This window comes from Acinonyx jubatus, chromosome F2 (assembly GCF_027475565.1).
Source record: "Acinonyx jubatus isolate Ajub_Pintada_27869175 chromosome F2, VMU_Ajub_asm_v1.0, whole genome shotgun sequence".
Classification (NCBI taxonomy): Eukaryota; Metazoa; Chordata; class Mammalia; order Carnivora; family Felidae; genus Acinonyx; species Acinonyx jubatus.
Genome location: NC_069394.1, coordinates 47,785,473 through 47,799,926, shown reverse-complemented (window position 1 = coordinate 47,799,926; position 14,454 = coordinate 47,785,473). Strand labels below are relative to the sequence as shown.

The 14,454-nt window shown below is 33.0% G+C and overlaps 1 protein-coding gene across 5 annotated transcripts in view; it reads left to right on the top strand.

Annotated features, from left to right (window-relative positions):
- CNBD1 (cyclic nucleotide binding domain containing 1) overlaps positions 1-9,874 on the top strand; it is a 481,111-nt gene extending 471,237 nt beyond the window's left edge. For 2 of the 5 annotated variants that reach the window (XM_053208140.1, XM_053208138.1), the window contains exon 13: positions 9,616-9,874. In XM_053208140.1, coding sequence (XP_053064115.1) covers positions 9,616-9,732 — 117 coding nt within the window. In that variant the 3' untranslated portion in view covers positions 9,733-9,874. Of the gene's footprint in view, positions 1-5,773; positions 7,207-9,615 lie in introns of those variants that run through there. The other 3 variants (XR_008292521.1, XM_053208141.1, XM_053208139.1) reach the window with 3 other exon arrangements.
- The last annotated feature ends 4,580 nt before the right edge of the window (positions 9,875-14,454 follow it).

Sequence of the window (14,454 nt, the reverse complement as noted above, 5' to 3'; positions counted from 1 at the left end):
ATTAGGCTAAGTGAAATAAGTCAGGCAGAGAAAGACAGATACCATATGTTATTACTCATATGTGGATCCTGAGAAACTTAACAGAAGACCAGGGTGAGGGGAAGAAAGGGGAGAAAAAAAAAAGTTACAGAGAGGGAAGGAGGCAAACCACAAGAGACTCTTAAATACTGAGAACAAACAGGGTTGATGGAGGGTGGGGAGAGGGGAAAGTGGTTGATGGGCATTGAGGAGGGCACCTGCTGGGATGAGCACTGGGTGTTGTATGGAAACCAACTTGACAATAAATTACATTAAAAAAAAAATAAGACACAACATAAAGAAATAAGACAATGTGTCACCTTTAAAGTAGCAACCTCTATTTTTCTGGCTAACACGATAGATTAATGTGGTATGAGATACTACATAAGAAATAGAAAGTAAAAGTGACAGGCAGAAATTCTAAATAGGTGATTTTATTTTAAAAAAAACCTTCAATGTTGTATCATTTGGCCTCTTTACATAGAGTTATTGTTTTTCCTATTTTATGGAAATAAGAAATATATAGAAAAAGGGGGAAAGGTTTTCAAGCAGGTCAATGTTAGACTTTGGATCTGGGATACCATAGGTAAGTGCTGCACTACTATGTGGCTTTAAACCCGATATGTGTTTCTCCTTTATGTTGTTGGCATGTACAGTAGGGTGTGAACACTGACCCAATAAGTAAGAACAAATATGTCAGAGAAACTTTCCAAATACTTATTTCTATTAAAAGAACAGTGAAGGGGCGCCTGGGTGGCTCAGCTGGTTAAGCGGCCGACTTCGACTCAGGTCATGATCTCGCGGTCCGTGAGTTCGAGCCCCGCATCAGGCTCTGTGCTGACAGCTCAGAGCCTGGAGCCTGTTTCGGATTCTGTGTCTCCCTCTCTCTGACCCTCCCCCGTTCATGCTCTGTCTCTCTCTGTCTCAAAAATAAATAAACGTTAAAAAAAAATTTAAAAGAACAGTGAAGCAGAGAGTGGAGTGAATTCCCACATCAAAATACTACTTCTCATAGCCATCTGCAATAATGAAATCTAATTCTGTGTTCTTGATAAGCTAGTTCTTATGACTTTGTTCATATTCCTGTCAGTCAGTGAGCACTGATTTAGCTCCCATTGGGATTTGCAATACTCCAAATATTATAATTTACTAAAAATCAAGTATTTTTCCTTTTAAACTCAGGTCCTTTCCAAAATAAAATCTTATCATTTCTTTAATCGTATAGACAAAAATAAATATTTAATACTTTCCAATTTCCCCTAAGAAATCCAAATCTGTGTGTAAATATTTGCATTTAGTTTTTTAAGAATTTTGACCCTATAAAATCTGTCCTACTGAATTTCTTTCAATTCCCTAAATGGCCATTCTCTGTGTTGTCTGAAACACCTTTACCTGTACCGATCTGTAACCAATTATTGTCAGTTTCATTGCTAGATTGTAATTTGAATAAGGGGGAGATATTGACAAGCATAGTGCCTGTTACATGATGAGAACACAATAATTATAAAGAATAAATGAATGAATCAATGAATGAATCAATGAATGGTAAACATACTACCAGAGATGCTTTCACTGTTGAAATGGCCCAGAATAAAGATGCCATAATTTTGCTGATATCTTCCAAATTTATGATGGAGGAATCTCTGGAAAATCTGGGAACTCAAGGCCTTTATTCAAACCATTGTTTCTTTTAAGATTCCCTGCTGTCAGACACACTTTCATCACATAATTAAGAAATGATTCATAAACTTCCAGCTGGATATATCAGAATCTCAGATTTATTAAAGTTGTTGCAGGAACAATTTATGAAGAGCAATCCACAGAGTTGTACCTGATGCTTGTCGCTCTTGTCCCAAATCCTAAAATCTAGATTATTTGCTAACCATGCAAATGTATCTGCCACACACAGGAATTCTTCTTAAAAATGTCTTGTTACCTATCGTTTGATTATTGGTCCTATCAGGATGTCTGTTCTAAATCCAAGGAGTTGTCATGGAACTCAACTTTGATTTCCTTTCTTCCTGTAGCGTATACACAACAAATATTGAAACACCTAAGCATTTTTTTAATTTCATGAGAAAGAACGTATCAGATTTCATATTTATAGGCATTATACATGTACTAACAAGAACAGATTGTGAGCTTTCATGTTCATGCTTTCTAGCCTAGCAGCCTTAAGCAGTATAGGTATTCTATAGACATTTTCTGATTGATTCATAAAAACTTTAACTAAAAACCAATTGGAAGGTGTATGGAAAAATACATTGTTGCACACAGTGGTGTGTTAATCAATGTTTAACAAACTACTCTCCTACCCCCAACAAACCAAACCAAAAACTTTTGACTTGTCGCATTTGCCACTTTTCATGGTGTAAATATCCCCATCAGAGCCGATTTCAAGCCCCCCAATGTGAAGTCACTATAAGTACAGTTGGGAGGAGATGCACACAATGGGCTCTCATGGGTTATGAAGTAGCTCCAGAACACAGGTGGTTCGTGAATGTCTGTGAGATTATGCAATTACACAAACCTGGTATAACAACTAGGACAGAAAAAAATACGGCTTTTAAATTTAAAACCTTCAGAGAATAATGGAAGTGATGAGGAAACAGGGAGCATTCCACCAAAATTGGTAGGAGGGCTGGAATCAGGAAGAAAGAGATAGCTCCTTAACGCAATAATGGAAGATTAAGCAAAAGTAGAAATCTGAGGCGAAATAATCATTTATCAGTGTTAACTAACAACAACAAAAATTCTGGGTTTGCCACGTATTCTTTCTGGTTCTCCTAAGATAACTATTTAATAAAAAATGTTTGGCATCGATGCTTATTTATATTGTTCATTTTGACCATATATCACAGGCATACCTGCCACCTGATCTCCCTGCCATTCATGTCTATAGACAAACCCTCTGGCTGCCCTGAGCAAATTTGGACTCCTCAAACAAACCTTCAGCTTTTTGTGCTTAATTCTCCCTCCCAAGGTTTTTTCCCTTCTAACCATTCTATTCAGCATAGTTTTCTTACTCTTTCAGCACAAATTCCATTTTGGCCTTGTTCTTAGTGTTTTTCCCTCACTCCTCTTAAACAATCTGAGATCTTAGTACTTCTTCAGTCACAACATCCACCACCCTCTATTAACATTCCTAATTGCCTGTAGCTCCCATTGGTAGTCTTTTTTCTTACTGGATACTTATGGTCTGTAATTTACAATTACATAGCTGGTTATGTACTGAACTATTATTTGCTAAATGTTTTGTACCTGTGTCTCCCTCTCTCTTTCATAGTATATTTTAAGGTACTAGCAAATAAGAGACCATACAAAACAAAATAGTGTTGGACACATAGGGAAACTTAGGAAATACTTAATGTTAACTGAAATATAGAACTAGAAAAAGGATAGTTTGACACATAAATGCCTTGCTAATGCCTTTATAAGATTTTACATTAATACCCTAAAATATTTTTATCCCTTTAATAATTTGAACTAAAAATGACACCATAATAATAGTTGCAATCTACATATTTCACTCAAATCTATTCTCAGAATAGGGATTTTTTGGGTTTTTTGTTGTTGTTGTTGTTGTAGTTAATCTAATCATTTGGAATAAAATAATTTTTAAAAATTATAAATCAGAGGGGTGCCTAGGTAGCTCAGTAGGTTGCACGTCTGACTTTGGTTCAGGTCATGATCTCGCAGTTCATGAATTTGAGCCCCACATCAGGATTTCTGCCATCAGCAGGGAGCCTGCTTTGGATCCTTTCTCCCGCTCTTTTTCTGCACCTTCCCTGCTTGTGCTCTCTCTCTCAAAAATAAATAAACATTTAAAAAAATTATGAATCAGAGTAGAATTGAAGTCAAAGTAGAAATCCATTTTAACACAAAAAATAACTGAAGCAAATAGAATTACTACGAAAAATTCAAATGAAATCACATTTCAGGGCACCTGGGTGGCTCAGTCAGTTAAGCGTCCAGCTTTGGTTCAGATCATGATCATGAGTTCGAGCCCTGCCCTGGGGTCTGCACTGACAGCTCAGAGCCTGGAGCCTACTTTGGATTCTGTGTCTCCCTCTCTCTCTGCCCTCCCCTGTTTACTCTCTGTCTTTCTCTCTCTCTGTCTTTCAAAAATAAATAAACATTATTTTTTTTAAGTAAATGAAATCACATTTCAAAATACCTGAAGTAATCACTCCATATTAATTTTCAAACTGTGTTTAGAAATTTTTAATGTTAATACCCAGTAGGTTTAAATAAAAATTCAAATTATGGACTGAGCTCTGGCCTATAATTATAATTTTCATAGGTTAAATGGTTTTATGAATTTTGGAAAAGGGGTCCAGTGGTCACAGACTGATAGACTAATTTTTGTTTGTTTCAAATTTTTGTTAATTCTAGTTAGTTAACATATAGTATAATATTGGTTTCAGGAGTAGAATTTAGTGACTCATCACTTACATAACACCCTCTGCTCATATTAAATGATTAATGATTTTTGCTAGTTGTTAAGGTTTATTTTAATTAGTCTTTATACCTAAGCATCTCAAATTACTCTAATAATATTAACTGCTTCTAACTTTCAAGAGACAAAACTGACACAATTACTGCATATCTCCAAAATGTAGTGATAAAGCATGGCTCAAAAAAAATGAATAATAACTCCACTAAAATACTCACAAAGAAAACAAAATAAAAAATTCTCACTCACTTATGTTGTAGCCAGTATAAGTTATTTCCTCTCCCTAAGTCCAGAGCCAAAAACACATAATTCTATGGGGCAAAAAAACAATTTTAAGTAAATATAAAAGTCTAAATGCATTAGCTGCATATATAGTTTTAATTACTGACACATGTTTAAATCAGCATTCATACCAGTCCTTTGGCCCTAATATCATGCCTCTGCTTATATCCCTTCAAGTGAAATTAAGTACCATGTAGTCATCTCTTCTCTAGGCTATATTTGATTAGCTCCCTCAGTTCCCCTCATAAATTCTATTTTCCTTTTTTAAAGATTGTTTTGTTGCTCTCTTCTGGACCCTCAATGATTAACATAAGACCACTAAATTAAATTTCACTTCTTATGCCCAAGTCTCTATTTACCAAGTTATTATATTACTTGACCTGATGCCTCAGGCTAGTCTTCATGAAATGGAATATACTATTGAAAAGTGAAAATCTTTTTCTCATTCTACCAACTATTGGTTGATCTTTTTATCATAAAATTTAGACTTATTCTTCCCATAGGGATTAACATGACAAACAATATTGATCATTAATCCTGTAACATGTATCTATAGATTTTAAGTGGAGACCTCAAGCTTTTTTCTCCTCCTTCTCCTTCTCCTCTTCCTCCTCCTCCTCCTCCTCCTCCTCCTCCTCCTCCTTCTTCTTCTTCTTTTGGCATATTTCTATCATTTCTCTTTGAAAACATTGTCCCATTATTTGAAATTAAAGAATATATGTATTTTTGTGAACTCATGCACAGAGGCATATATATTGCTATAATATTATGCACACATTTGTGCATTTTAATTTTGTCCTGACTACTATGCACTTGATACATTTGCTTCGTATATTTCAAAGATAAAAAACATAAGCTAAGTTTGTAAAAAAGCTAATTTCCTGAAGAAAAAAATCATTTGCCCCCTGATGCTCACTGCTTTTTCCAATCTTTGTCTACATGAACTTAATGTTATTCTTGAGAATCCAAACCCATCAACCGCCTTGCTCTCCTACCCTTTCCCATATTTATCTGTAGGTGAAACTAGTCGTCATAGCTGGACTTTTCTGATGCTGAGCTTGACCATTTTTCAACTGCTGCTTTTGATAAAAGACATAATCATCTGGGAAATATAAATGCAGTTTCTGGAGAGAGCTGAGTCCTTCTGAGAATGATTTCCTGGTGAGCCAAGTTCTGTCATCAAAACCCGACAGGCAGTTCACACTGGAATACGTGTTTAAGGGTGTGGGAATATGCAGACAGATTTTGTCCTTTGTGTTTAACTTGGCAGTCTTTTTTCCTCACTGCTTCTTGCATTGTTTTATAGCAATGGCATCTTCTTACATGATTCGCATGACTAGGTATTTAATAGAGAAACCTGCTGGTTTTCGTAAGATTTGGGAAGACGAGGATGGATAGGAGGCTGTTATAAGTTTGTCTATTTTCAAACCAAGCAATAAATTTAAAAAGCTCTATTTCCAATGTGAATCACAAATGAAGATGTGCTGAAATGTGTTCAAATTAATTTTCTAGTGCAATGGGGAAAAAAAAACAAGCACTGTAATATCAGCTTCTGCATTTTCTTTTTTAGCTCTCCAGAATTTCTCTTTTTAATTTACTGTCCACTAAACTCACTAATTCCAATTCCTTTCTTACCTTTGTCACTAAATACGGTCATGTTACCCAGATAAAGAAAAATACTGTAAGACAGAATCAGTTTCTGATACATGCTACAACACAGATGAAGCTTGAAGACATGCTAATTGAAATAAACTAGACACAAACGAACATCAATATTGTCTGATTCCATTTATATAAGGTGCCTGGAACAGTAAAATTTTGTCTTAGATTGTTTTAGAGATAGAAGGTAGGATAGTGGTTACCTGGGGCTTGAGGGTAAGCAGAATGGAAAGTTATTGCTTAATGGTTGCAGATTTTCAGTTTGAGATGATATAAAACTTTTGAGGATGGATACTGGTGATAGTTATACAACAGTGTGAATATACTTAATGCCACTGAAATGTACACTTAAGAGGGTAAAATGGTAAATACTATGTTATTTACATTTTTCCTATATTGATAAAACAAAGAGGATCTCTGCCAGCTCCCCCACGTTACCCACTGAGATGGAACACTTCAGAGAGAATAGCCATGTGGTGCACCAGGAAAGGGTAGACCATAGTGTCACAAGTGTAGTGTCACAAGGGTAGTCTCACAAGTGTCAGCATCAGCCAGTGGGCTTAAAGCACAGCATGCCATTTGTGACCATGCCGAAAGATCAGATGTTCTTCAAAAGCTTAAATTTGTTAGACCCACAACATGTACACTATTCTGAATAGAACGGAAGTGATATCTGAGAATGACAAAATCCAATTTCCCATTAAGTCCAGAGTGTTGGAGTTTTAGATTAAATCTAACTTAGAAAAATTAAAGAATTGTTACTTTTTTCTACTCTATTGTAGAGTAAATTTTAGGACCGTTGAATGAGTTTACTTTTTTTTCCTGAAAAAAAAAAGAAAAGATGTTTTTAAATGTATGCTCTATCTTATCATCAGTGGTGTCTAACAGTATTTTGAGAAATAGGTTTATTTTATTTGGAAATAGGAGCCATAAAATTTATAAAATACCATTTTAAGTTAATAGCCTGCAAAGTCATAATTATGTTTAGTGCAAAAATGCAGTAACTTTCTATTTAAAAGGTGTTCTTAATTTGGTTTTATTTTCTTTTGTCCTGTGAATTGTCTTTTACCTAGCTTTATTCGTCATCCTGGTTTTCATTTCATTTTTTATTGTAAGTGACACAAACATAAAGCATTTTGATACTGATTTCCATTAAAATATTATATCTGTTGGTATCTGCTTCTAGCAATAAAGATTTCTGTGATTTATATTCTCCATATTATATATTTCTCTGACATTCTGCTATGCTTTTAGTCAATGCTCTTCTTTCTTTTTCAGTCATTATTATCAGATCATAAGGTTGTGAGGTTTTTTTTTAACTATTTACATAAATGGGATAATGCTATATTTAGTACTCTTATTTTTGTAGTAACATAAAAAGAAGACTGAATTGGATTCAAATCTGGGCTTTACCACTTTTGAGCTTTTTGACTCACAGGTTACTTAACATCTCCAAACCTTAATTTGGGATTTCTCAACCTATGAAACACTGTTTCTCTATGTTCCATATGTTCAGATCTCAATGAAACAATTCATAGGGTATCATATATTTCTTATTTTTATTATAAATCTATATATTAGTGCAGCTTGTTACCTTCAGCGTTAATAGAAATATTAATAGAAATGTATCCTGAACAATTTGGATTATGACTTTTAATTATCCATTTACTGCCCTGAGATTAATTCTCTGTTTCTAATTAGTATTGTTTCAATTACCCAAATTTTATGAAAAAAAAATAATGACTTTAATATGTAATTTTTTTCTTTGTACCAATTGAATGGAAAATAATCATAAGATGTTAAGTGGGAAAAAAGTTTCTTAGTCTTTCACAAGAAGAAATGTGGTATAAAAATTAAATTAATATGCTGCACGATATTAGCATCTGAGCTAAAAACAAACAAAAAAACAAACAAAACGATATGCTACAACAGTAGGTACCATATTTAATTTCTGAAGTCTGATATCATTTCAGCTTAACTATATGATCTTTCAAATTAAATTAATGTCAACTTGAATGTTGTAGATTGCATAGTTGCTTTATGGATATCTGTTTATTAGTTATAAAATATTTGTGTTCCAAGAATTAAATCTAATTTTATCATTATATATATTTAAGCAATATGTTATGTAATTAATCACATCAGCCCTGGAAGTCAACTAGAATTCTTTATTAAAAATTGCCTTAGTGTCCTTATCGAAAAACCAACCAAACATTCCCTATCTTTCAGGATTGTTGTGAGAGTTAAATGAGACATAGTAGGCAACACATACTCATTCCCTTTACTTATTTATAAATATCACTCCCTATGGCTTTTATTTCATTGTTGTTTTTATAAGTAAAGTCAATATAAACAAAACCAAATATAGAATTAGCTGTTTTTAAAATATTAATGCTGTGCTCCAGATTATGCTAAATTTTGGCATGGTACAAATGACCCACAATCCCTCACTGACTTCCAGCAACAAAGGTTCATTTCTTACCTACTTGCCCAGCATAGGTTGACTGCATGTGTGCATTTTGCTAGGACTCAGTGTTGCTCTCACATGGAACAAAAAAAGGGACCATGTAGGAAACGCTCAATGGCTCCTGAAGCTTCTTCTTGGGAATGGCACACCTCCTGTCTTCTCTCAGTGTATTGAGCAAAGCAAGTTACACAGCCACTTCTGGCATCAGAGAAGTCTAAGCCTCTTCTAAGGAGGAACACTCCAGAGAGTTACTCAAGAAGAGATTTTAAAGAGAGGCATAAAATATTTATATGATAATATAAGCTATTCCAATTACTAGAAGAATTTATTATTTTGGCAAATGAAAATAAACAGGAATATCATCCCTTGCTATCTGCCTTATAGCAGTAATGGGAAGATAAACTAAATGACATATACATACAATTTAGGGATCTCAGAAAAAAAGTTTTATAAATTAAAAGTTATAATTTCTCCTCAAATATTTTATTCTAACTTAAAAAATAGCTCCATTAAGAAATAATTAATAGATATGAATGTTTAGTTATATTTAATAAAAAATTGTGCATAAATTATATTTTTATAGATTTGCTTTGGTAAAATTCTATCTTTAAAGTTTTTTTTTAAAGCTATTTTTTTGTTGTTTTCCTATGGAATTCATACTATTCATTCTACTATAAGTTTCAAAGTTTAGGGATGATAAGATTAATTACTTTTAATAATCTTTTCTTTCTAGGATAAAACAATAAAAAACTCCTTGTATTATAATGGAATTATTCCAGGCTTTGGAAAATGGGACCATTGCTGGACCAGCATTCCTAGGAATCTCAAGGATACTCTAATCAGTTATTAAAAATGTCAACTTATAAGAAATTGGGAATTTCAACATGGATTATTAATAGTTTTTGTTATTCACTTGGAATCACTATAATGGTCTACCCAATTACCTTACAATTCTATTTCTTCCCGAAGACAAATTTCTTACTAATTAATCCATATAAATTCCTACTAATATATTTATTTTGGACAACTGAATTTCCTTTTTATTTTTTTTTTATTTATTTTTTGCTGTTTTCTCTTTATTAAGGTCCTGTATCATAAAAGGAGGTAAAAATATCTTCTGTAACAATTTTTTAGAGGACCAAAAATTTTAAAATAAAATTTCTGACATCTAAGTCCTAATTAGCATATTTAAATTATATACCATGCTTTGGCTCATTAAATTAAGTGTAAAAGTGAAACAAAAATGGTAAGCTTATTATTGCTTTTCAAAAACTATGAAATAATGGTTTTATTGCCATCTTAAACTTGTTTGCAAAACACAGCCTATTTTCTATGCATTTTATAGTATATGTAAGATGGCTTAGTCCATTTGGGCTTTTATACAAAAATGCTACAGACTGGATGGCTTATAAACAAGAGAAATTTATTTCTCACAGTTCTGGATGATGGGAAGTCCAAGATCTAGATCCAATATGGTCATGTTCTGGTGAGGATCCTTTATCTGTCCATAGCCCTCATCTTCTTCTGTGCCCACATGGTGGAACCAGCTAGGAAGCTTTCTAGTATCTCTTGTATAAGAGCACAAATCCCATTCACAAAGGCTCCACTATCATGACTTAGGCATCCCCTAAAGGCCACACTTCCTAATACCATCACATTATGCATTAGGATTTCAACATATGAATTTTGGAAGAACACATACATTCAAACCACAATATAAGGAAACAGAATTTCTATGCAAAATATTTACAAATTCACAAAGGCAAACTTGCACATGATTCTAAAATAGGCTATTTAAAAATTTATAGCTGTATAGCTTCTCAATCATTATTATCATGATTTTTATTAATTTTTAACTCTAGTATAATTAACATGCAATGTTATATTAGTTTCAGGTAAACAATATAGTGATTCAACAAATCTATACATTACTCAATGCTCATCATGAAAAATGTACTCTTAATCCCCTTCACCTATTTCACCCATTCCCTCCTCCCACCAACTCTCTGGTAACCATCAGTTTGTTCCCTATAGTTAAAAGTCTGTTTTTTCATTTGGCTCTTTTTTTGTTTGTTCATTTGTTTTGTTTCTTAAATTCCACATATGAATGAAAATATATAGTGTTTGTTTTACCCTGACTGACTTATTTCACTTAGTATTATACCCTCCACATCCATCCATGTTACTGCAAAGGACAAGGTTTCATTATTTTTTAGGGCTGAGTCATATTCCATTGTGTGTGTGTGTATGTGTGTGTGTGTGTATTGATAATAACATCTCTTTCCATTCATCTAATGATGGACACTTTGATTGGTTCCATATTTTGACTATAGTAAATAATGCTATAGTCATTTACATAGGAGTAAAAATAGGGGTGCATTTACCTTTTTAGATTGTGTTTTCATATTCTTTGGGTATATTCAGTAGGAGAATTACTAGATCATAACATAATTATATTTTTATTTTTTGAGGAGCCTCCATACTGTTCCACAGTGGATTTACCAGTTTGCATTCCCAACTACAGTGCATGATGTTTCTTTGTTCTCCATATCCTCGCCAACATTTGTTTCTTGTGTCTTTGATTTTAGTCATTCTGACAGCTTTGAGGTGATATATCATTGTCATTTTAATTTGCATTTGTCTGATGATTAGTATGTTGACCATTTTTTCATGTTTCTGTTGGTCTTCTGAAAGGTCTTCTTTGGAGAATTGTCTGTTTATATCAGACTTGATTGGATTATTTGCTTTTTGGTGTTGAGTTGTATAAGTTCTTTATATATTTCAGATACTAACTACTTATAAAATATATCATTTGCAAATATTTTCTCCCATTCAGTAGGTTGTCTTTTAGTTTTATTCATTGTTTCCTTCATTGTACAGAAACTTTTTATTTTTATATAGTCCCAACAATTTATTTTTGTTTTTGTTTCCCTTAAAAGACATATCTCAAAAAACATTGCTACAGGGGCACCTGGGTGGCTCAGTTGGTTATGCATCTGAATTATGATTTGGGGTCAGGTCAGGATCTCAATGTTCATGAGATCGAACACTGCATTGGGCTCTGTGCTAACAGCATGGAGCCTTCTTGGGATTCTCTCTCCCTTTCTCTCCCTGCCCCTCCCCTGCTCGCATTCTGTCCCTCTCTCTCTGTCTCTCAAAATAATTAAATAAACTTTTAAAAAACTAATAAAAAAATTTAAATGTTGCTATAGTTGATTTCAAATATTGCCTATACTTCTAGGATTTTTATGGTTTCAGTTCTCACATTAAAGACTTTAATCCATTTCAAGTTTATTTTTGTGTATGATGTAAGAAAATGGTCCAGTTTCATTCATTTGCATGTAGCCAGTTTTCTCAACATCATTTGTTGAAAACACTGTATTTTTCCCACTGATATTTTTCCTTTCTTTGTCAAAGATTAATAGTCCATAAAATCATGGATTTATTTCTCTGTTTTGTTCTATTGATCTATGTTTCTGTTTTTGTGTGAGTACCATACTGTTTTTGATTCTTTGTAGTATATCTAGAAACGTGGAATACCTCCAGTTTTGTTCTTTTTCAAGATGCCTTTGGCTATTCAGGTCTTTTGTGATTCCATACAAATTTTTGGATTCTTTGTTCTAGTTCTGTGAAAAATGATGTTGGTATTTTGATAGTGATTGCATTAAATCTGTATATTGCTTTGGGTAGTATGGGCATTTTAACAATATTTGTTCTTCAAATATATGAGTATGGAATATCTTTCCATTTGTTTGTGGCATCTTCAATTTCTTTCATCAATGTTTTTAGTTTTCAGAGTACAGGTCTTTCACCTTCTTGGTTAAGTTTATTTCTAGGTATTTTATTCTTTTTGGTGCAATTGTAAATGGGACTGTTTTCTTAATTTCTCTTCCTGCTACTTCATTATTAGTGTATGAAAATGCAACGGATTTCTGCATACTGATTTTGTACCCTGCGACTTTACTGAATTCATTCATCAGTTCTAGCTGTTTTTGGTGCAGTTGTTAGGATTTTCTATATTTTATCATGTCACCTGAAAATAGTGAGCGTTTTACTTATTCCTTACCAATCTGTATGCCCTTTATTTATTTTTCTTGTCTGATTGCTGTGGCTAGGACTTCCAGCCAACTTTTATGTTGAATAAAAGTGGTAAGAGTGGACATTTTTGTCTTGTTTCTGATCTTAAAGGAAACACTTTCAGGTTCTCACCATTGAGTATGATGTTAGCTGTGGATTTTTCATATAAGGCTTTTATTATGTTGAAGTATGTTCCCTGTAAACCTACTTTGCTGAGGGTTTTTATCATGAATGGATGTACATTGTCAAATGTCAAATGTACTTTATCAATTGCATCTATTGATATTATCACATTGTTTGTATCCTTTCTCTTGTTGATGTGATGTATCATGTTGATAGATTTGTGAATATTGAACCACTCTTGCATCCCAAGAATAAATCCTGCTTAATCGTAGTGTATGATTTGTTAAATACATTGTTGGATTCAGTTTGCTAATATTGGGTTGAGGACTTCTGCACCTATGTTCATCAGAGGTATTAGCCTATAGTTCTCTTGTTTTTGTTTTTGTTTTGTAGTGCCTTTATCTGGTTTATTATCAGGATAATGCTGGCGTCATGGAATGAATTTAGGGGCTTATCATCCTCTTCTATTTTTAAAATAGTTTTAGAAGAATAGTATGAACTATTTTTTTAATGTTTGGAGGAATTCACATGTGAAGCCACCTGATCTTGACTTTTTGTTTGTTGGGAGTTTTTTGATTACTGATTCAATATCTTTGCTAGTAATCAGTCTGTTCAAGTTTTTTATTTCTTCCTGCTTCAGTTTGGTAGGTTATATATTTCTAGGAATTTATCCATTTCTTTTAGGTTGCCCAGTTGTTGACATATTCTCTTATAATCCTCTATATTTCTGAGGTGTCAATTTTTATTTATTTATTTTCTTCATTTCTGATTTTTAGTACCCCAGACTTTTGATGAGTCTGGCCAAAGGTTTGTCAATTTTATTGATCTTTTCAAGGACAAACTACTGGTTTCATTGATCTGTGCTATTGTTTTGTTTTGTTCCTTTCTGTGCATTTTTTTTCTTTTTGCTTTCTATTTTGTTTATTTCTATTCTAATCTTTATTATTTTCTTCCTTCCTTCCTTTGGTTTTGGGTTCTGTTTGTACTTGTTTTTGTTTTTTTGTTTTTTGTTTTTTATTTTTTGGTTTTTTTTTTAGCTCCTGTAGGTGTAACATTTGATTATTTATTTGAGATTATTCTTACATCTTGAGGTAAGCCTGTATGGCTATAATCTTCCCTCTTAGAACAGTTTTTACTGCATCCCAAAGATTTTGAACCATTGTATTTTCATTTTCAGTTGTTTCCATATATTGTTTGATTTCCTCTTTGATTTCTTGGTTGAGTCATTCATTATGTAGTAACATGTTATTGAACACCATGTATTTGTGGTCTTTTTTTTTGTGGTTGATTTCTAGTTTCACAAAAGATACATGGTATGACTTTGATCTTTATGAATTTGTTTTGTGCACTAATATGTGATCTATTCTGGAGA